The 23982-nt window shown below is 35.2% G+C and overlaps 1 protein-coding gene across 2 annotated transcripts in view; it reads right to left on the reverse strand.

Annotated features, from left to right (window-relative positions):
• Positions 1 to 7179: 7179 nt before the first annotated feature.
• The window catches only part of STX7 (syntaxin 7), a 61429-nt gene continuing 44626 nt past the window's right edge, over positions 7180 to 23982 (reverse strand). The window contains exons 3-10 of one of the 2 annotated variants that reach the window (XM_008058594.2): positions 22113 to 22182; positions 19709 to 19802; positions 18883 to 19020; positions 18010 to 18062; positions 17394 to 17490; positions 16079 to 16151; positions 12227 to 12309; positions 7180 to 9425 (exon numbers count right to left, since the gene is read on the reverse strand). In XM_008058594.2, coding sequence (XP_008056785.1) covers positions 9333 to 9425; positions 12227 to 12309; positions 16079 to 16151; positions 17394 to 17490; positions 18010 to 18062; positions 18883 to 19020; positions 19709 to 19802; positions 22113 to 22182 — 701 coding nt within the window. In that variant the 3' untranslated portion in view covers positions 7180 to 9332. Of the gene's footprint in view, positions 9426 to 10015; positions 10236 to 12226; positions 12310 to 16078; positions 16152 to 17393; positions 17491 to 18009; positions 18063 to 18882; positions 19021 to 19708; positions 19803 to 22112; positions 22183 to 23982 lie in introns of those variants that run through there. The other variant, XM_021712627.1, reaches the window with a different exon arrangement.

Here is a 23982-nt window from a genome sequence, read left to right on the forward strand (position 1 = left end):
AAAGAACCAATTCTCTCTGAAAAAAAGAGAAAGGAGAACCTCCCAATTCCTTTCAAAACTTGTATTACCGTTACTAAAATCAGACAAAACACTAACAAGAAGAAAAAAAAATCCACAGACCAATACTTTTCATTAATACAGACACAAAAATCCTTAACAAAACATTAGCCAGTATACATTATGACCAAGTGGGGTTTATTCCAGGGATGTAAGAAAAAGCATTTGACAAAATTCAACACCAATTTCTAATAAGAACTTGCAGAAAAAATAGTAATAAAGGGGAATTTCTTCAATTGCAGCAAGAACAGCTACCAAAAAACCTACAGCAAACATTATACTTAAGGGTGAAACACTGAATATTTTCCTACTAATACTGGTAACAAGTCAAAGATATCTGCTTTTACTGCTCTTATTCAACATAGTGCTAGAATTTCTAACCATTGCAATAAGGCAATGAAAAGAAACAACAGGTACATATGCCAGAGATGAAGAAACAAAATTATTATTTGCAGATGACATGATTTCCTATGTAAACAAATCCCAAGGAATCAACACAAATCTCTTAAAACTAATAATTGGGCTCAGCAAGGTCTCAGGATACAAGGCAAAATACAAAAATCAATTGTATGGCTACATACTTACACAAATATGTGAGTATGAAAATTAAAAATACAATTTACAATCTCTCAAAAAAATGCTTAGGCATAAATCTAACACGTCTATAATACGTATGCTGAAAACTACACTGTCGATTAAAGAAAACAAGATTTAAATAAATGAAGAGATATCCTGTGATCATGGATTGGAAGACTTAACATGGTAAAGCTGTAATATCTCCCCAAATTGATGTAGAGGTTTAACACAGTTCCTATCAAAATCCCAGCAAGACATGTGCACAGATTATAGACAAAATTTTTCTAAAATTTACATTGAAAGACGAACTAAAGTGGCTAAAACAGTGTAAAAGAATAAAGTGGAAAAAATCAGTCTCTTTGAAGACTTCTTACAGTTATCAAGACTCTGGTGTTGGTGGAGGTATAGACATACAGTTCAATCCAACACAAGAGAGAATCCAGATACAGACCCATACACATATGCCCAACTGATTTTTTTCTATTAACTTATTTTTTTCCGACTGATTTTTGACAGAGGAGCAAAAACAATCCAATGAAGAAAAGATAGCCTTTTCAATAATATGGTGTTGGCGCCACTGAACAATTAAAAAAAAAAAAAAAACAACCTAAGTCTCACATATTATACAAAATTAACTTAAAATGGAATATAGACTTGTAAGTAAGATGTAAAACTATGATACTTTAGGAAAAAAACATAAAAATCTTTGGATCTAGGACTAGGCAAACAGTTCTTCATACCAGAATTCTGATTCATAAAAAGAAAAATTAATAAATTGAACTTCATCAAAATCCAAACTGTTGCCTTGTGCAAGGCCCAGTTAAGAGAATAAAAAGACATACTGGCCAGGAGGAAGTATTTGGAAATCACATATATCCAACAAAGAACTAGTATCTAGAATATATTATTATATTTTAAAGTTCAAAACTCAATAGTGAAAAAAATCTCCAATTAGAGACACAAAGAAGTATGTTACAAAAGAAAAAATGCAGCGGCAAACCAGTATATAAAACAAACACGGTCAACATCATTATCCATTAGTGTAGGGCAAACCAAAACCACAGTGAGATATCACTATACGAGGGAAACTCAAAAAATCCCCTAACTATCCTTTTGGAGGGCAGGCCCTTGTAGTACACTCAGAATGTGTTCCTCCAGATCAAATGGTCAGCCAGTTTTTATCTGCAAGTTTTGAGAAGATTGTGCCACGGTTTGTGGAAGAAAGCTCCTGAGTTGTGGCAAACAGGTGATTGACTCTTCTTCCATGACAACATACCTGACCACATTGAACTGAGTGTTCAGGAGTTTTTGAACAGAAAATGACCCTCATGCCCTACCCTTCCTATTCACCTGATCTTGCCCCAAGCGATTTTTTTCCCCTGGATGGAAAAATGTCCACAATGGGAAATGTTTTGTCAATGCGGAAGAGGTGGGGGGAAAAAAAAAATGGCAGAACACTACAAGACATCAAAACTGATGAGTTCAAAAACTGTTTTGAGCAGTGGAAAAAAAGTCTTGATAGGTGTACTCCATCAAATGTAGAGTACTTTGAAGGTGACTGAAATTTAAACATGTAAGAATACACAATTTTCAGTAAGTAAATTCTGGGTCTTTTGGATCCTCCCTTGTACACCTATCAGAATGACTAAAATTTTAAAAAATGATATCAACATGACGACACCGGATCATTCATAGACCACTGGTGGGTATTTAAAATGTTACAGCCATTCTGGAAAAGTTTGGAAATTTCTTATAAACGAAACATTCAACTACTATGTGACCCAGCAATTGCACTGCTAGGCACTGATCCCAGAAAAATAAGGACTATGTTCACACAAGAAAACCTGTACACAAATGCTTTTAGTAACGCTATTTATTATAAAAGCACCAACTGGCCCAATGTCAATCAGCAGGTGAACAGTTAAACTGTAGTACATCCATACTATTTGCACTAAAAAGGAACTATTGATAGAGCTGATACATACAATCACCTGGATGAACTCCAAGGAAATATGTTCAATAAAAAAAAGCCAATCCAAAAGGTTAAATGCTACAATGGTTTCAGTAATAAAACACTACTTAAATAGAAAAACAAAAAGAACAGATTATGGGTGCCAAGGGTTAAGGATGGAGTGAGGATGGCTCTATGGCTGTAGAAGGCAATATGAGGGATCTTTGTGTCGGAAAACGTTCTGCATAGAAATGTTCTCTAGCCAGGCTCGGTGGCTCAGCCTGTAATCTCGCACCTTTGGGAGGCTGAGGTGAGTGGATTGCCTGAGCCCGCAGGTTCGAGACCTGCCTCGGCAGGGAGACCTCATCTCTACAATAAATCAAAAAATCAAAAAGGCGGGCATGGTAGCGCGCGCCTGTATTTCTGGCTACTCGGAAAGCTGAGGCGGAAGGATCGCCGGAGCCCAGCAGGTCAAGGCTGCGGTGGCAGTGAGCATGCCACTGCACTCCAGCCTGGGCAGCAGAGTGAGACACCAACTCAAAAAAAAAAAAAAAAAAAAAAAAAAAAAAATGTTCTCTATCTTGAATGGACGCATGTCAACATCCTGATTGTGATATTGTACTATAGTTTTGCAAGATGTTCATTTTGTGGGAAACAAAGTGAAAAGCACACGAGAGACATCTCTGTATTATTTCTTACAACTGCACGTGAGTCTAGTTATCTCAAATAAAAGTTTAAATAAAAATCTAGCGTTTAACATTCTTACACTTTGTAAAGACTGGGTCATTTCAAACATCCTTGTCATTCCAAAGGCAATTATTGGTCATCTGTTTCCATTCCAGGTTTAAGAAACATTTCATACAACATAGAAAATTTCAAAATTACTAAGAAAAATGTTTGATCACAGATCAGGAAAAGATACAAAGACAATAAGGTAGCCTTCATCTTGAACAAGAAATGTCCTATTGCATCCCAGATATAACTAATGTGAATGATGCATAACTAAGGTTATCTTACTAAATTTTGATATGTACCCCGCTGCAAAATGTAATTGTGTTAAAACCATGGTAACCTTTAGTGAAGGTAAACATTAAATTTGGCCCTGGAAAGAGGTTGGATGTGGTGAGGCATACTGAAAATGTCTTGAACTCAAAACGCCATAACACCTGGGTTTGGAAAATTATATATACTTGCCACTAAAATTTGGCTTATGTTTAAAATCATTATTGACAGGATTCACTTTGATCTGAAGGCTTTTCATCATCGTCATTAGCTGAGTTATTTTTTAAAAAAAGCAAAAGCTTGCATCTTAGGTTAAAATCTTAATTTCTAGAAAATAGGTTCTTTTTTTCCTACTCTGAGTTCAGCATTTCAGATATACCATAACGGTTGACGTAAAGCTTTTAGAGGGCAATAAAAAGTGAAACTAGGTATTAGAAAGTCTTAATTCAGCCTGGGTAACTACATGTCTACGTCTTCTACCAATGCTAATAGGTTTTGGAGTTAGTAACTACTGTTTAACATACTTACAGTAAACACTTAAAAATTTGTACTTTGGCTTGGCCAAAGTGGGAATTAATGCTCTTTCAAGTTTATTTAAAGACTCAGTTCAGTTCTAGAAGACTCCTTCTAAAACAAGGAGGGGTGTTATGCATGTAACAACTGCACAGGAAATCTGGTTTTGCCTTCCACCACTTACATTTTAAGCAGAAATGCCATCACTACACAAAACTTACAGGAATCCCACTCTCAGTAATTAAGTGACCAACCTCTTAACAACTTGCCAGAAGCAACAGTGTCTATAATAACCTATTTTGTGTGCTTAGTTCTATTTCTACATTGAAAATTAGGATTATTTGGAGAAAAATAAGATATTACACAATATCCATGTTAACCAAAGCTTCAAAACAAATCATGAAAATTGGCATATTAATATAGCATTTAAGTTATAAGAAAATGTATTGGCATGAGCCATTAAGAGGGTTTTCTTTTTTATTCCCATTTGATTAAAAGCACTTTGTCAAATGATAGAGTTAAATTAAAAACATGTTAAGGTATATTTTATAAGGGGCATACACAAAGCTTTTACTTTGTGTTTTCTAATGAAATAGATTCCAGATCCCTCTTAGCTCTCACCCCTTTCCAATGCTTTGCCTTCTGTTGGGAGCAGTAATTCTATATACATCCCGTGAATGTGGGTCCTGACTATGAGGATGCCTGAGGCCTGAATCCAGCTGCTGCCACCAAAAGAATAGCTTGTTTTTGGAGACATCACACACAGATCATCAAATTAGTAGCTACTCTTTAAAAACTGGCAATTTTCTTGTAGTCTGTTGAGAAAATGAAATTTAGTTGCCTGCTGAGGGGAAAACAGGATAAACAAAGGCTGGTCCTTAAGTGTGAAAGATGCCCAGATGTTACATACTAGGGGGATGTGAAAGGGTGTTCTTACACATTCCCTTATCTGACATTTTCCTTTAACATCAAGCGCTTTTTATCTACCAAATGGCAAAATGTAATCTCCCAGAGGGCAGGGACCCTGAATATTTGTTTTCACTCTTAAAACTCTGCATGTCCAAGCATGTAACAGCCTGGCAAAAAGCTGGCCCCCCAAAAGTGCCAAATTAAATATTTTTTGTGCAGACACTCTGAGGGGGAAGGAAGAGGGCAGGAAGTAAACTGTGCTAGGACTCCAGAGTTTTAGTGTATTTGGTTGGAAAGATTGACTCCTGTGCCATCCATAAGCAGTGCTTCTAAATTTTTCCACCAAAGAATCCTAATGGAAGAAAATTCTGAGGCTTCTTCACGTGGTTTGTACTCTATGTATTAGTGAGTTTCACAAGTGAGCTAGATTGTAACCTCAACATCACTGCTCTTTCTAGAATGTCCTCTGATAAGCTAGAATCTACACTTCCCACAAACTCCTTTGCTTTCTGGGTCTAAGTTAGAATTGATCAATGAGAGGCATTTCTATGAAATTTGGAAGGCAGAGAAAAGGAGAAATGGTAGACATGGATTTCACAGCAGCTTCAAGATCTCTCTCAAAATATCTGCTTTGGTGCCATTAACAACTGAGACAGCAGAAGCTTCTGGATGTTCTCAAGATGCCCAGCAGTCCCTGGGCCCTCTCCTGAGGTCCACCAACCCTTCTGATGTTGGAAACCTCTAATTTTCTATATTAGACACTTTACACTTCTAATGCATCAAGTAGTTTATTTTCTTGACTGAAATATTAAAATATTCAAAATCAGCATTAAAGAGAAGAGTTTTCTATTTGTGTTGTTAATTTAGTAAATAACATGCTGCATTATTGAGTTGACTGACTTTGGAAAATTGAGCTGAAATAAAGATAACCCTGCATGTCTGGCAACCTGGCCATTTGTTATCTATTTCTCAAGTCACAGCATTTTGAGCTCCTAAATACCAGGGAAAAATGATTTTATTCTCGTTGACTTACAAATTGAGTTAGGGCATTTGTTAAATACAGATGGTATGAATTCTGTCAAAGTAGTGGTGCACTGTAACACTTTTAGGCTACTGTTTGTGTAAAACTTACATGTATTTCCTTGCTGACAGGTCAAAATGTTCAAATTTTAGGGTGAAATAAAACGTTTGGGATTCACAGGTTTTTTTTTTAAGTAAATAAAAAAATACACACCTTTTTTCTTTTCAGAAAAGATAACTGATGTTTACACTAATGAATAATTTTATCATATTTAAATGAGTTGAAAATGTCATTCAACTCATAAGTTCTCCAATCAACTTGCTTCAGTTCATTATGAAACCTTACTTATATTGCAGCAAACTGGACATGTGTAAGAAATACATACAATTTTGATTTTCAAAAAATACATGCTGAATAAATTACCTTTGTGAATCTTAGTTATTAAGGTGGACAGTGACTTTGTTTTCTTTGTACAGGTTTTATCTTTTATTATCACATTCATTTTTCTACATGAAGACACAAATAAAAATCATACCAACTACAAAAATGATTCTGCACTTTCCTTGCTAAACCACAGACGTGTAGTTCATGGAACAAGAAGCCGTCGAAGTCACTTTTTTTCCATTATAGATTTGTCTAAAAAAATGGATATTTGAAACACTTTTTGTGTACAAAATTTTGCCATTTTTAGCAAAAGCAGTGCAGACACGGAATGGCCCAGTGGCGACTTCTTTCTTCAAGGAGCTGTGTTGTCACCAACGCAGATGCTGCTGGGCACCCCACGCACTTGGTGGGCCCAACTCCAGACCCTGCGTCCATGGTTGCTCTCCTAGACTAAGCTCCATCTGTGCCCATAGCTTTCCTTTTGTAAAAATAAATGATTTCATGCCTACTGAAAAACAAGCCATGCTACATCAAAATGACACCAGTTACTAATATACCATCAATCACTGTGCAAGTCCAAAATATTTCCATAATATTTAACAACGAATACAACAGTCAAATACTTAATGCCATGTTGTCATTCATTTTACAAGGCTGGTTAATCTCAATCTGTGCTTGAGTTTTTCTTCTGAGTATACTAAAATGCACATGTGCCACTTGAGAAGGAAACTTTTTTAGTTTGACTCAAACAGATCCAGACATGCTGTCAGTCACAAAAACAACTTTAATTATATTTTCCATAGTACAACCTTCATCTTTCATAGCAATTCTAAAACTGACCTAGAGAAAAATTTCAAGATTTTTAAGAATATTTGGCTACTGTTCTATGTTTTTCATTTTTTTTTCTAATCAAGACTATTCTCTTTGTGTTCCAAATATTTTGTGTACATCTTCCCCTCATAATTAGTATGTTTCTTAAAAGAATGCAAGCCACTAAAGTTCCTGTTTTAAGTAACTGATAAGTGACCCAGTTACAATAATTTAAAGGACTACACTTTCAATAAAGGTATTAAAATCACAATAAAAAAATTTAAGTACTTTTGTTACTAGGAACTCACTGTGAAATGAATAGAAATAAATGCACTCGGCCTGTATGAGAATAAACATTTTATCAAGTACAGCTGTGACAAAAGACTGAACTGATTTGTGAAAGCCATCGAGACTTTCATCCATATAGCCATAAGATACAGCTTATCACATGAAAAAGCATGTACCTCTGTGTACTTGCAAAGACCATGTCTAAACAGGCCAGGGGCTGGCAGTGACCTCAGAACGGGTAGTTTTTGTCCATTCTCCTCTCTGCATCTCCCAGATCAGAACAAAGTCTCTAAGTTGCAACCACTCACAAAAAAAGTTTTCTATAGTCACGCTTGTGGAAAAAATGAAGTTTTGTTGACACACAAAGCAACTTTTACCTATTAGTGAAAAAACAAGCAAAATTAGTGACTCTCCAAAATAAAATTTTTGATTAAACCAGTGCTCCAGAAAGATGCAGAATGGCCACAGAGCACGTGATGCCATTTCTGGTGTTGAAATTTCAGGCAGCACAGCACCAAGTGAGGTAAGCGTTGGTCCCATGGAAGCACAGTTCTCATGAAAGGCCTATCCAGATACCTTTTAAGTCTTTTTTATTCTGGTCATAAAGATGCAGTTTACTTAGTTACTATTTTATTTGTTCCCATTTGAGGTCTCAGAGCTTGCCAAGTTAAACATTGCTTTCACTGCCAAACTGCTATATAAGAACAATATAAAATACAAACTATAAACTAAGATAATCCTCTTTATAGTATTCAGGTTAGTGCATTAAAACAAGGCAAGTGAGTTAATTGGCCAACATCTAATTGCTTTTCTAATGATGATACAAAATGGCACACAAGGTGAACACTAAATTTTAAGTGTCAGGTACTCAAAAACAGTAATTGTGGGAAAGTTACTCCTTAAAGAAATTTTGACCCAAAGAAACTTATATAACCATTAGCCTAAAGGACATAAGTGAAGGAAAATAATGGCCCACAAAACCGGACAGTATTTTTAAGATGTTTTAGTGGAATAACAAGTTGGGATTCTTTTGAATTCAAACACAAAAGGTATTGGTACTGATTTTTCATATTCTTCCTCCAAATTACATTAAACATTTATAGTAACTACACTTTCCCTGGTAAACATCAGACTTAAATAGATCATATGTAAAAACAATCTATCCTTAGTATTTTTACTAGGTAATCTACAGCAAAGGTTTAATATATACACATCAGGAATATGAAATATACTACAAAATTATTCACTGATTTCATTCAGCGTTAAAAAGGGTCTTAAAAGAAAACCAACAATAAAAGTGAAATCAATTATTTGTGCTGTTGTGTACTAGACCAAAAAAACCCAACAATCCACAAACAGTTATGCTAATTTTTTTAAGTTTTTGAGAATATTTTCTTTGTTGGACTAATTCAAAATTAAATTTGAGATTTTTAAAACTGACATAACAGAAATCTGGGTGCATGTTACATGGTGACAGAGTGATGCACAATAAACACACACACCTTTAAATTTATTAATTTCAAAAACTAAATCAAGCAAGGTAAATAAATTATAAAGGAAAGAAATATACAATGTGGGCAAAAACTTAACAGTTATTAAATTGAACAGCATGGTAGAGCTACGTCAGTAACGTTTTAGAAAAACTTTCAGTATTAGAAAATATCAGATTTAATCCAAAGGAATCCCCCCCCCATAAAAATAACAAAGTATGGGAACCATCCTTTACACAATAGCTTCAAAATAATAATTAAAAACAACCATGACAGGAATCTTCCTACATAATTTAGATAATGTAGTGCAATAGTGTGCTTCTTTATAGTTTTAACTCTTCAAACCCCATATGAGGAGACCGATAAACACAACTCCAATGACAAGGATAAAAATGATGATGCAGAGGGTTTTTCTGGACTTGCGCTGCAGATGCAAAGACAAAAAACATGTTTACAGATTTAGTATCTCTATAGCAACCAAAAATAATTTGGTTCATTTCTAGACTAAAGTCAGTAGTATTTTATTGCCCTCAAACTTTTGGCTGAGTTTTCTGCTTCTCAAAAATCACTTCAATACATATGACACTATTCTTTCAAAAAATGTTCTTCTTGAATTAATGCTACAATTCAGAAAGCAATTTTTCAACTTCTGTAATTTTTCTGGGGATGTGGCAGAGTTTTAAAAAGAAGAAACAGAGAAAGAAAATATACTGACTGAAACAAATACACTGAGGTTACATATGTATAAAAACAAAGAACAGCTTAAAAATATATATTCCCTACTTGAAAGGCTGAGGTGGAAGGATTACCTGAGCCCAGCAGGTTGAGGTTGTGGTGGCCATGAGCATGCCACTGCACTCCAGCCTGGGTGACAAGAGTGAGACGCCAACTCACAAAATTAAAATAAAAAAATAAATATATATATTTCTTAACTTTTATTAAAAAAAATTTATCCTAAAAATGAGTTCTCTGAAAATATTGGCAAGTATTGCTTGGTGACTTTCCCTAAACTACATTTATTAGTTTCCCAAATCATTCTCATTCTTTAATATTAATAGAAACTATATGTAAAAGACATACAAATAAAACCAAAGAGTAAACAAAATCATAATGCTGTCATTTAAAACATAAAAGTTAAAAATTTTGTTCCATTCTTCATTCCTGGCCCAGTTGTAGATGTCTGTATTTCTTTAATGGTTTATATATCTCACACCAGCGTGCAGGAGTCCTTTTTCTTACAAAGCAGAAAAACTTGTATTAATAAATTCATTTTGTGTCAACTAGAAGTACCACAAAATTTTCAAAAAGACACGTTTTTGAGTCTCAAATTATCTTGAAAACTGCAAATAGTTTCAGTTAGCTACATATTCACTTATTTTTACAACTGAATACTCCTCATATATTAAACCCAATTTCTCTGAATTCTCAATATCATCATGCATAAATACTGCAAATATTTTCAGTTAGCTACATATTCACTTATTTTTACAACTGAATACTCCTCATATATTAAACCCAATTTCTCTGAATTCTCAATATCATCATGCATAAATATTTTCTCCAGACTCTACTTGGTTACCACAGACACACATGTAAAGCACGTGTAAATCATGACAGGCATCCCACTATGGTATGTGTGTATTTCATGGGGACTCCCCTAGTATGGGGTAATGAAGGCTATGGCCACTGCAGTGATAAGAGTATTTATCACTTCCCTTTATGCTCACAGACCACCCAAAAATATCCAGGCTTCCATGTGGAACGACTGGAAAGCTGCCTCTTGTCTCAGCACTTGTATTCTTAGCCGTCCTCAACCTTCATGGCCTGTAGGAATTAAGTTTGGGGGCAGATTCCAAACCTGGGGTGCAGCTTGGGAAGACAAGTGCCTTCTCCCCAGGGTGGTTATAAGCCTGTCCTTCCACAAGGCAGAGGGAAAGTAAAATTTGGTGGTACATTCATCAAATACCCAAAAGCAAAACAAAATAACATGTAAACCTAGTCACCGATAGATCCTGTTAAACACTGAATTTCTGCAGTTATGTGGTAACAGCTCCACAAGACTTGTGGTGTTTACAGATTACTGTGTGCGTGCATGCATGTGTGTTTTCAACTATTCATGAGGGACACCTAAAGTCATGATATAGTAATATTAATTCTGCTAAGCTGCAGATCTGAATGACATGCACAAAGATGGTAAACAGTGGATACAACTGGTTATAACTCAGTAATCTCCAGACAGCTTCACTGTTATTTACACATCACTGAATATTCATTGATTTATCCAATGAAAAAGGGCAATGATATGAAAGGGAATTTCTAAGGTTAGTGAAAAGCAATTGAAAACATTTAAGAAGGTGAATATCTTAGATATTTTATAAGTCAATGACAAGGTCTGAGAAAACAATAAGTATGAATAACAGAAAAATAGAGTTTTAAAAGGGAAATCAATGATACTTGGCATTTAGGGGTTCCCAAGAAGCCTGGTCTCACCTTGATGAACATCAAAGATCGACATATTTTATGAGTTATTAATAGTTCATAGTTTTACATCAGTATTTTTTATTTTAAAATTGTGGGGTACAGTTAAGGGTTAGGTATACAAATATGCATTGTTCAGGCACCCTTGTTAATAAGGGGTGTCTCCCCATCCCCAGGATAGCTCATAATTTTAGTATTTGTATGGTAGTTGACACATAATTTGTATTGGACACAAATGAACTCTCTATATTAACTTGATTCACTTAAGAAATAAATCCATTCCTTGCAAAGGGTCTGCTGAATGTTGACAGAATATATAATGAATAAAGACAATGGCACTCCAAACTAACATGATTTCCACAAGACCTGAAGTGATCTCTCTAGGACAAGGATCAGTGTCTCTTTAGTCTAGAGTGCCACTGACAAAAGAAAGAAAAGGTAAACAGGAACAGCAAAAAATGAAGGGCGAAGTCTATCAGGGAGGTTTCTGGATAGAAATGTCACAATGAGATCAGAGACCCACAGCTACTAGAAAATCCTGGAGTTATCTCTATGACCCAAACACTAAACTTTCTCTCCCTGTGGACACAACTACTCTGCTTCAACCCTGAGAATACACAGGCTAAAACCAGTTTTATACTGACTGACATGATTTCTGACTCCTCTTCTATGGGATTTTAAAACTTAACTTTTCCAGTCACGTTAAAAGGTTAAGTTATAAGAGAATGGATTACAGTTAAACGTTACCTGATAATCTGCTGCCCTCGACAGTTGTTGATTTGCTTGTTGAACGTGTACTTCTGCATTTTCTACATTGGCCTCTATGCTATCTTTAAAATAAAACACACACACACACAACTGTTAAACATGTATCAATATCAGTAAGAAATCACCAGATTTCACTCACGCTAAGATTAAATATGCTCATTATTCAAAAACTAATACTAGTGGTACACCACAAACTTAGATTTTTTTTTAAGCTGGCTATAATTCTTCCCTATACTATTTCTCAGGTGACCCAAGCAATATACAAACATTTACAGAAAAGAACTTTGATCATCATTAGAGTACAACTCCAGTTCTATCTGGCAACCCCTCAAAAGTTCCATCACTCCACAATGACCAAATCAGTGTCAGCACCGTGGCTTGTCTCAGTCTCAAATGCCACAGCTTGTTCTATCTCAAGACCAATGTGCAAAATAGGAGATCAAGCCTCTTTTCCCACTACTAAAAATTTTCTTTACCACATACGAAGAAATCGGTAATTTTACTTTTCAAAGAATACTATCTCTTCAGAGGGAAACAAACAAACCAAAAAAACCAACCAAATCCTAAAATTTGGTATCTTAATTGACATGTTAGCCCTTAATGGTTCTCAGTTTCTTACCCCTCTTTTTCTCTATAAATGCAATCTACTTTAAAGTATCACAGCGTAATTCCTATGTTCCACCTAGTTTGTGTTCTATAATGGCTAACTTGGTACTCAGCGTCTGACAAATTTTATTTAGGGTAAATAAGAGTACTGGAAACCACTGGCTCTGTGGTCATCGTCAAACTACTTCTGTGCTGAAATCTAGCCTTCCCCTAGGGCCCATGCAACCTCAAGTGGTGGCAGTTTTTTTTCCCAACCTCCTTTGCCCTGGAGGTGGAACAGGTGTCGTTTTGTAGCAGGAGACGCTCTTGTCTCTTCCTCCCTCCCAGCTCTCAGCTGGAAAGTTCCTGATATCGAACTCAGCTACGCTCCCTGTTGCAGACACCTATAGATCTCATGGTCTTTTCATTCCTTCCATTTTTATCCCCTGACTCACTGATGCTCTCTTCAACACTTTTATGTGTATATGTGTACATGTGTGTGTGTGTATTCACTTTAAAAATATATTCTCTCTCTACACACACACATTCCCATAAGAGGGGACCCCCCAAAAAAAACCCCCAGAATTTATTTGTGAAAAACTGTAGTATTTATTCTTTCATGTTTAAACTTCAGTCACCTTCAAAGTACTCTCTGTCTGATGCAATACACCTCTCGAGATGCTTTTTCCACTGCTTGGAACAGTTTTTGAACTCATCAATTCTGATGCTTTTTAGTGCTTCTGCCATTTTTTGTTTCACCTCTTCCACACTGGCAAAATGTTTCCCTTTGAGGACTTTTTTCATCCAGGGAAATAAAAAAAAGGTACTCAGGGTGAGATTAGGTGAATAGGGTAGGGCATGGGGGTCATGCTGTCAAAAACTACTGAACACTCAGCACAGTGTGGGCAGGTGTGCTCACAAATCACCCATCATGAAATGGGCAAATACACTGAAAGACTCTCCAAAAAAAATTTGCTGAAGCTAAACGCAGCCTCTCACAACACCACCAGCTGGTACATGGATGCCAATGGGTTCTTAAAACACTCACCTAGGAATCCTGTATTACAAGGGTTACACTGTTCAAAAGATAATTCTGAGTTTTTTTGGTCTCCCTCATATATCCTCTAAACATTTTTTTCTCCAATATCCAACTGCTGACTTTCCTCCTACCCTGGCCTCTCAATTCACTCACCACACTTGTTTCAAAGACCTTGCCTATTACTTTTTCTCAGCTACTCATGTCCATGGTCACATCCCAAACCTTGTCATGACCAGTAACTGTAGTTGCTCTATAATCTCAATTTCAAGGGCCTCAGGCTCTGACCACCATCCCTATCTTTACACCTCACTCTTTCTAAATGCCTTAACTGCAACAACGTTCAGCCTTCGCTGATTCGATTTACTTTTTCACTGTCCTCACCATACTTCATGTCTTCATTTCCTCCTTACCTACTGAGACTTCATGGGCAATCAACTAGCCTCACTTTTTGGCATTCAACCTCTGCCCCGTGCCCTTCTACTTTATATGACAAAGCCCCACCAGTATCCGTGGATGCAAAACAGATTAATCTTATGCTGATTTACTTCATTTTAAGGTCATGATTCACGAGGGCTTTCTCATTCTCAGCTAGTGACCATGATTTTCAGCTCATGGAAACAACAGGAACAATCAGAAGGCATTTCTGCACTTTCTCATGACGCTGACTACATGCCATATCTGTGTGCTCTACACCTACCTTGCTGTCGGGGAGGAAATGCCGTGCCCTGAGCAAGAGCCAACCTTTCCATTTGTGCATTTTACACCATTCCTAATCACTTAACCAAGGTCCTCAGTCCAGCAAGCTTCCTCTCTCTTTCTCTCTCACTTATCATCAATATCTCTTTCCCTGGTAAATCATTCCCATCAGTCTCATAGCTGCCATCTTAAAAACAAACAAACTGAACAACCTCTCATTTATTCCACATCTACTTCTGCAGCTATGACCTCATTCTCTGTTCCACTTACCCTCCTGACTCTTTGAAAGGGTCATCCATACTTGGTATCTTCCATTGTTCTCCCATTCTCTCTTGAACCTACTTTTATTACACTTTTACCTACACTATTTCACCAACACAGCTTTTATCGAGGTCACCTATGCCTTAGACATTGTTAAATCCTGCAGTCAGCTGGGCGTGGTGGCTCATGCTTGTAACCCCAGCACTTTGGGAAGCCAAGGGCGGGAGGATAGCTTGAGCCCAAGGGTTCAAGACCAGCCTGGGCAACAAGGTGAGATCTTGTCTCTACAAAAAATAAAAATAAAAAGATTAGCCAGTATGATGGCATGCACCTGTGTCTCAGCTACTTGGGAGCCTGAAGCAGAAGGATCTCCTGAGACCAGGAGGTATAGGCTTCAGTGAGCCATGCCTATGCCATTGCACTTCAGCCTGGGTGACAGAGTGAGAACCTGACTCAAAAATGAATGAATGAATGAATGAATGAATGAATAAATCCCACAGTCAATTCTCAATCATCATTTTACTTGACCTAACATCAGCATTTGAAACAGGTGACCATCCATTGTTCTTAAAATACTGTCTCCACTTCCTTTCTAGGACAATACATTCACTTGGTTTCCCTCTATAACACGGGGCATTCTTAGTCTTCCTACTGGTTTCTTCCTCAGCTGTCTAGGCTCTAAATCAGGGGTTGAAAAAGTTTTTCTACAAAGGGCCAGAGAGTAAATAATTGAAGCTTCATGGGTCTTACAATCTCACTAAATGCTTAGTGTATTACATAAACTAAGTAATACTAATATATTAGCCTGCCAAAAAGCTATTAGAATGCATGATAAGGCAAATGGTTATCTATTCACTACAACCTAAAAGACAAGACAACATGCACAATTACAAATACCACAAGTTTCCCCCAAAATCTCTGGCATAATGAAAATTAAATTAGAAAAAAACAAAAACCAGAGGCCCTGGAAATAAGCTGGAATGATTTTACATGGCGCCTTCCACGGTCTCAGCAGCAATAGGCCCTGATTGAATTTGGGCTTCTGAAATAAATGAAGCTGATCATTTCAACCAGCAGGAGCCAAACATGAGGTCTGTTTTAGATAATGCCAAGGGTGATGCTTTGGCTACTATAGAGACTATGTTTTTGATTCACGGGAAACCACAGTCACTCTTGAGTGGGGAAGTTATCACAGGTAAACTGCATGTAGCTTGCCACTACCTCACAAAATCTAAATCAGTAGGTCTTACCTATTACATCTCCTTGTTCATGAATCATCATTCCCAGATCTTTAAATATTTCATTAATATCCATAATATCAGCCTACAAGACAAAGGTATGTGTCATTATAATCACAAATTCAGTCATCACAACCACAGAAGGGGAAATTTTAAGAACCCAAACCACCGCTCACACTTAGGAGAGCATACATCTTTGGAACTATCAGAAAATATTTTACAATATGCAATGCTATAATTTAAAAGACTTTAGAACAGTCATCGTTCTTTTAAAATAGATTTGTGACATTAAAAACACCAAGTGAGGCCAAGATGGAAACAAAGGATCTACAGAGAAGGGCCATAGGTATTGATAGTTTTGTCAATGCAAGCAGTATTGGCTTACAAGAGCACAAAAGATTTCTTATGCATATTTCTAGTTAAAATTTACAGACTGATTTAACAATTTAAAGAATAAAATGTTAGGTGTCAAGTTTGGAGTCTCACGTTAATAAATATGAATATGCAATAAGTTAGTGAAGTTATAAATGTCATTACTGGGTAAAGAAGTTAAAAATTCATTGGATAAAGAAAAAAATATAAATTTACTTTTCTTTAATGACAGTTAACTACTTCATACAGATTTCACAAAGACTAAAGGAAATCACCGCATAAAGAATTCATCACATAGCACCTGGCACATGGAAGGTCTTCAATAAACTGTAGCCTTTTAAAACTGTTATTAGCCTACCTTCTAGGAACTATGACTTAATTCTTTAGATCTCCTTGATGACATAAATATATAAAGAGACATAAAATATTTTTAAAGCCTTTGTTAAAAAAAGAAGTCTTATTCATAGAGGTATGATGTGTATCATGTGCCATGGGATCCAGATACTCTGGACAGACATTTATCTCTACCCTGATATTTTCTCATTCCCAATATAACTTGCAGATAGATGACCTAACAGAATAAAGAAATTGAGGTAAGAGGGAGTATGTTCTCTTATCCTAGCAAAAATATTAAAGATTTTTTTTTTTTTAGATTAGAAAATATCAAGAGAGAGAGACAGAGAAAGAGAAGATTCACCTCCCCAAGGTAGGGGAGGGGGACCAAAGCCAGGAAGCATGGCAACAGCCAGAGCTCAAAGAGCTCATAGCCACACCACAGTCTAGCAAGTCAATGGCCAAGAGATTTTATTTAAAAAGGAATCATTCTAATTAATGTATCAGAAATGCTACCAAATTGATACATTAATTTTCTCAACTCCTCTCCTAGCATGACCCAACCATCCTGAGAATAAACTAAGAACAGGGCAGCATCCCAGCTCTACAATATAATGCTTACTTCAAGTTGCCTGATAGAAGACTCTCTCTCATGAATAAGGCGGAGATCATCTTCTGTAATTTCTTCATCCTGCACCTGTACTTGCGGTTGAGTTTGGCTAATAAAAAAAAAGGAATATGAAATAAACAAAGATGGTGTTAAAAACAATGAAACTTACTTCCTATTTAAGATATACTCATTAAATAGGATATTTTGTTCTTCACAGTCACAGCACAACTCACTTTAAAAACTTCTAAGAATAGATATATGGAATATATTAATCAAATTTTATTCATTTTTCATTCTACTTTTATCTAGTATAGGTTTAGAATTATTATTTAATTACTGGAAACTATTTTTGGCAACTGAGTATTTTTTCTTGGCTGACTTAAACGTCTCATAAGGAATTAATCTATATTAATAATTAAGTCAATAAATATTTATTTGGATAATTTACTTAATATTTTATAATAAGTACTTTATACTTATGTAAATACTTCAAATTTACTATGCTTTAAATTTGTAACTGACTTGGGATATTTAAAATATATTACGTTGAAAGTTTTATCGCAGGGACTATAATGTATAAAATTTGAACAATTAACTTTTGATCTGTAATATGTTTTGTATTTCTTACCTTTCCCAAGATACAAGATTCCTTTCTTTTGAACTGTCCTCAGGAAAACCACCCTGAGTAATTTAGCAAAAAAATGAATTGAGAAGAGGCAAAGATAGCAAAAACAAGACAACATAAACAACACTCACATTTTCCCTTATCATAATCTAAACCAACTGATGTACACATATGTGTGTGCATGCATGTGTATATGGGGGAGGCGTGTGTGTATGTAGAGAAAGAGAGATAAGCTGTTATTCTAATTAAGTCAACTGCTTATATATAACTTTATACGCTAAGCTGACAAGAAAGAAATTCATTAAATATTCTCAAAGGCCAAATAGCATTTGGTTAAAACTTAATGTAGTGTTGGAATCCATACATTAAGAATAAGAAAACAACTTGTGATGGTTTCTAAGGGAATTTAACATTAGAATAATTAAAAATTCCACAGTAAATCTTCCTTTATTTTCTCCAGGTTTATATCTATTCTCAATATTCATAGAATATTATTTGTTCCATTTATCGCCTATCATCTTGGTGTAATTCAGGAGTAAAGTGCTATCTATACTAGCATTTACACAAATGGGAAGCTTCAGTGCCAAGTAATACTATTCAGGCTTTGATCTTTAATCTTTTTTGACAACATATGTCTCTAGATTATTATATAATCTGTAATCATCTATTCCTTGACACAAACAAAATAACCACAGAAACACATAATCATCATCTTTCTTAAAAATTGAGTGGAAAAAGCATAAAACTAAATATTCGATGTTGAGTTTTAAGATATTCCAAGATCTTTATGACTTTAAAAAAAATCATGCTAATGTAGATTTTTATGAGACACTTGGAAAACATGTTAGTTTTTAGAATGTCTTTTAAAATACTTACAGATACTCTGGAACTGGCTCTTACTCGAGCAACAAACTCTTTCTCTCGCTCAGCTGCCTGTCTCTGGACCTTCTGGAAGTTTGTCAGTGATGTTGTAAACTCAGCCACTAAGCGATCCTTTTGTATTTTCCTTTGACGCTAGAGGAAAGGGGGGAAAAACCTCCTAGAATCAAGTTGTGAAGTTCTACAGAATTCGTGACAGTTGTTTTATCACTAGCTGGCTCTTTATTTAATCCTAAAATCTTCACTCACTCCCCGATTATAGTTGCTGATGAACTCTTAGTTACATTTTGACACTGTATGTTCAAATATTATGCACATTCTACCTCAGGGCAAAAGGCCCATCCATAATACTGGACTTTTCATCTCAAATTTTCATGCTGCTAAAAACAGGGCCGCGATTTTGAGGTTATTTTAAAGTGATTCTTGTTTCAGGAAAATAAAGCCTCATGCTTTTACCTAAGTAAGTCATAACTTCCATTAAGTAAGAAAACAAACATATGCCCTAGGACACTTCACATCTTGAATGAGTGTGCGTGTTGCATTGACTCAGTCCCGGAAGGCCAGGAAACAATTACTCAGGAAGCATTTTCTTAGAACTTACTTAATTATGGGTCAGGACAATTGCATGGAAACAATTTTCACTTCATTGAACCACAGGATACTACCTGAGCAATTAAATATAGTTTTGTGTTCTGTGAACTAATCTCAAATAGAATTTTTTGGTCCCCTAATTTCCTTTACAGCATAACAGTTCAAAGATCCTACAATTCATTTGATTTCTTTCACATTTATTACGTCAACAACGTGTTTTAAAGCTCGATACCTGTTCACTGGGGGTGGTAGGCAGAGATCCAAACTCTTTAATGTACTTATCTGTTTCTTTGGCAAGTTGGTTAGTATACTGCTGCTTCTGTTGCCTAAAGTGAGAAAACACACATTATAGCCAAAGAGCTAATATACTTTTTTAAGCTACAACTCCAATCTTGAATCAAGTCTTGATGGATAGCTTACTAAAAATTCCTTTTTCGTAGGCTGGCTCTAAACTTTCTCTACCAAAACAAATTTTCAGAACCTATTCTTTGATAAATATTGAGCAAGTATTACACGGCAGCCTCTTCACTCACACAGAGTAACCAAACTTAGAGCAATAAACATCAGCAGCTATTTAGAAACACAGATGACTTGAGTCAAAAAGAAACTTAACTGAGAGACTGCTGGATCTCTGATCCTTTATGTCTGAGATACTGAGGGTGTGGAAGCCTTTTTTCTGCATCCCACACCTGGGAGGTTGCTTGAGCAAGTAAAGATTAGTTGCCTTAGACTCTGCCCAGTTCCTAGGCCTTAGGTATATGTGGCCTCCATTTTTTTATGTGGATATTTACATGTTACAGATATATTTTTTAATGGGGGTAGAAGGGAAAAAAGTAGTAACAGTACTAACTTACTATTATTTAAGCTTGCTGTGAAAAAAATAACAGGAGTTCCTTGTAAAGAGAACACAACGCAATAAAAGAAGTAAACTACAAATGCCCCTCAGTAACTATGAGGGATTGGTTCCAGGAGCCCTACAGATGTAAAAATCCATAGATGCTCAAATCCCTGAAATAAAATGTCACAGTGCTTGCACATAACCTAGGCACATCCTCCCTATACTTTAAATCATTTATAGGTTACTTATAATAACCAATACACTGTAAATGCTATATATAGTGTTCTACTGTATTGTTTAATTTTAATTTTTATTATTTTAAACTGCTATTTTTCTTAAATATGCTTGATATGCAGTTGGTTGAATTTGAGGATGTATAACCTGCAGATATGAAGGGCCAATTGTATAACCATACTTTACTTAGCTAGCTCATAAAGTAAAAAGATTTCTAGCTAAAAAAAAAAAAGCCACTAATAGTATATGCTTATATTAATGTGCTATTTTACAAATTACAATTTCAGTACCTCTCATACATACGCCCTCTTATTATGACTAGCCACTAAGGATCCTTTAAAATAATGAGCTACTACTTAAGAATATGCTTAAGTATAGCTATCTGTATTTGACTGCTAAGGGAGAATCATAATCTATTTAGATCTCTATTTACCAAATACTCTATCTTTAATTATTTTTAATCTTTGAAAGTAGTAATATAGTCAAAGGTTTTTAAAGAATACCTTAATAATCATGTCTACATATTCAGTCTCCACTATTAACTCTAACAAAACAATTCAACTGTTAAAAATGATGTATTCTTATTTCATTTTATTTTAATAAGTGGTGTATTATTTAAATTTAGAGAATTTTTACCACCTTGACATCTATCCACTCTAACAAATACAATATAAGTTAGAGATAACTGTAATTTATTTAAATTGTACTTTGAATTCCTATTATCTATTTTCTAATTTCTTCCTCTTTGCAATTTTCCCTCTATAGTTAATATTGTCTGGAAAAATCACTTACTAGAAATATATTACTTGAAAAATATATAGCCATAGCAGCATTGAAATAAATAAGATTTAACAGTTAAATTCTGAATGATACTGGACAAATAGCAAAATCCACAAGAAACATATTTTGCTTATAAGTAAAATGAAAATAGTTCTTTTTTATCATCTATCTCACTCCACTCTTGTAAGGTTTAGGGGAGGAACACTTTGCAAATAAAATCTACAAAATATCACAGACAAAATATTATTGCTGATCTTCTAACATATTAGCTTACTGAAATATGTATTATATAACTTCACTGTAGCTTTTTTATTAAAACAGAAGCTAAGGCCTTCTGAAATTCAAGGATATAGGTATAAACTTTTGGGGGATGATTCATAATACTAAATATGTATTGAATCTAAACTAAATAAATATCTGGTCCCTGGAGAGATTGTTAGCTAAGGAAAGTAAATCGCATATACTGAGATGCTAAGAGCATAACTTTTCAAAAGCTGTCAGAAACAATATATTTAAAAAGTGTAAGAAAGGCAACTAAAGGAATTCTGCTTTGATACAGTAAACCAGGTCTTCAAAATAAAGAAAAAGACTTGTCTCCTCTGACATGGAAAAACCTACACAAAAGCTTGTGTACATACATTGGTACAAACGTATGGATAAAGCAGCAGAAAATTTTATTAATTTTCTATTGTTTTCTCCAGTAAACATAACATTATATACCATCAAAGCAAGATAATAGCAGCACTAAGTTTAATTTTGTTCTCTTTTTAAATTAAATACTTACAGCTGTTGCCTCAATTCAGGTGAATCTTCAGGTGTTCCAAGTTGATTCAGAGTTCTCTGTATTTCCACAGCTATTATAATAGAAAATTAATGCATTGTTAATTGTTACAAATGGCAAAGCAATAAGTTAAAATAATAAGTTACGAATTTATACATACAAGCAACCAGGCAGTTAATAAAAGAAAAACAAAAAACAGTTTATTTAAATCTAATTAGAGACAAAAATGATTAATTTTCAAGAGAAAATTGTGTGCGAATGTTAACTTGTAAAACTGCAATTATAATTTAAAATGTTTTCCTAGTCCACAGGACATTAAGTAAATACAATGGCACACTTAATTCTACTGACATAAAAGTTGTGAGGAGACTAACTGTAGCAATTACCTATTTAATTAGAATATAAAATGAATGGATTATAGCTAATAAATGAGAAAGAAATAAGAGAATTAAAAAAAATCATTTTCAATGATCTACATAGTAACTGATTCAAGCAACGATCATCAAAAGATGCTAAAACTAGAAACTATTCATATTCACACAACTTTCAAATTACCTTAAAGATGTCAGTGATTTTAACTTTACCAGAGATCTGCTGTCTAAAAACAAATGGTTAAATTTAGCACCAACAACGAAACAAACTGAAATAAGCCTCCTCACATGATGCAATGAGGTAGTCACAATATGACCTATGTATTTTTCTTGCCAAAATGCTTAACCTGAATCTAATCATGAGGAAGAAATCAGACCCAACTAGACTGGGATAATCTACAACTTGCTGTTGGACATTTTAAAATGTCAATGTCACCAAAAAAAATAAAAAATAAAGAAAGGCAGGCACTGGAGCTTTCTAAACAGCTAAAGCACACAAAACACTAAAATACCCAAAAGGTGCTGAATGATATTTTACTGGATTGTAAATCAGAAAAAAGAAAGCACTATTTTAAAAATTGTGGAAACAACTGGAGAAACATGAAGAGAGAAAAATACATTAAACAAAAGTTGAAAAATGTCAACAACTGGTGAACCTGGGTGAAGGGTTCATCCTCTTATATCTTGTTGAGGTTTAGCATATTCAAAGATTTTTAAGTGAAAAGTCGGGGTTTAAAAGTCATGTTAAGCCCACAATGCAGGAGTCTATGACTACTGCCTTTATAAAATAAGGGCTGTTCACAAAAGGGGAGGGCTTATAGTTTTATGGATGTGTGTACATAAGTAAAATATCAAGTAGAAGCCGAAAATCAGTCTCAAAGAACATTCTCTAGCTCACTTCTAAGAACTAAAGAAAAACAATACAACTCACCCATTCTTCTTATCTAAATGAGTGTTTCATTTATGTAGCTTAAATGATTCACAAGGGAGAGACCCAAAAAACCAGAATTATCTTTTGGGGGGCAGGCCCCCTGTAGCACACGCTTCCCCCACTAGGTCAGTGTTGTCGTGATACCCATGGTATCAGTGTACCGGCTAGCATTGTTGTGAGAGGCTGTGTTCAGTTTCAGTGAATTTTCTTGTGGCAAACAGGTGACGGGTTCTTCTACCATGACAATGTACCTGCCCACATTGCACTGAGTGTTCAGTATTTTTTTATTTAAAATGGCATGACTCCCAGAGCCCATCCTCCCTATTCACTAGATCTTGCCCCAAGCGACTTTTTTGTTTTCCTGTACGAAAAAAAGTCCTCAAAGAGAAATGGCTTGCTGATGTGGAAGAGGTGAAACAAAAAATGGCAGAAGTACTAAAAGGCATAAAAATGGATGGGTTCAAAACTGTTTTCAGAGTGGAAAAAGCGCCTTGATAGGTGTATTGCAACCAATGGAGAGTACTCTGAAAGTGACTCAAGTTTAAACATGTAAGAATAAATACACAATTTT

Source organism: Carlito syrichta, unplaced genomic scaffold (assembly GCF_000164805.1).
Source record: "Carlito syrichta isolate Samal-C Ts95f unplaced genomic scaffold, Tarsius_syrichta-2.0.1 Scaffold303504, whole genome shotgun sequence".
NCBI lineage: Eukaryota > Metazoa > Chordata > Mammalia > Primates > Tarsiidae > Carlito > Carlito syrichta.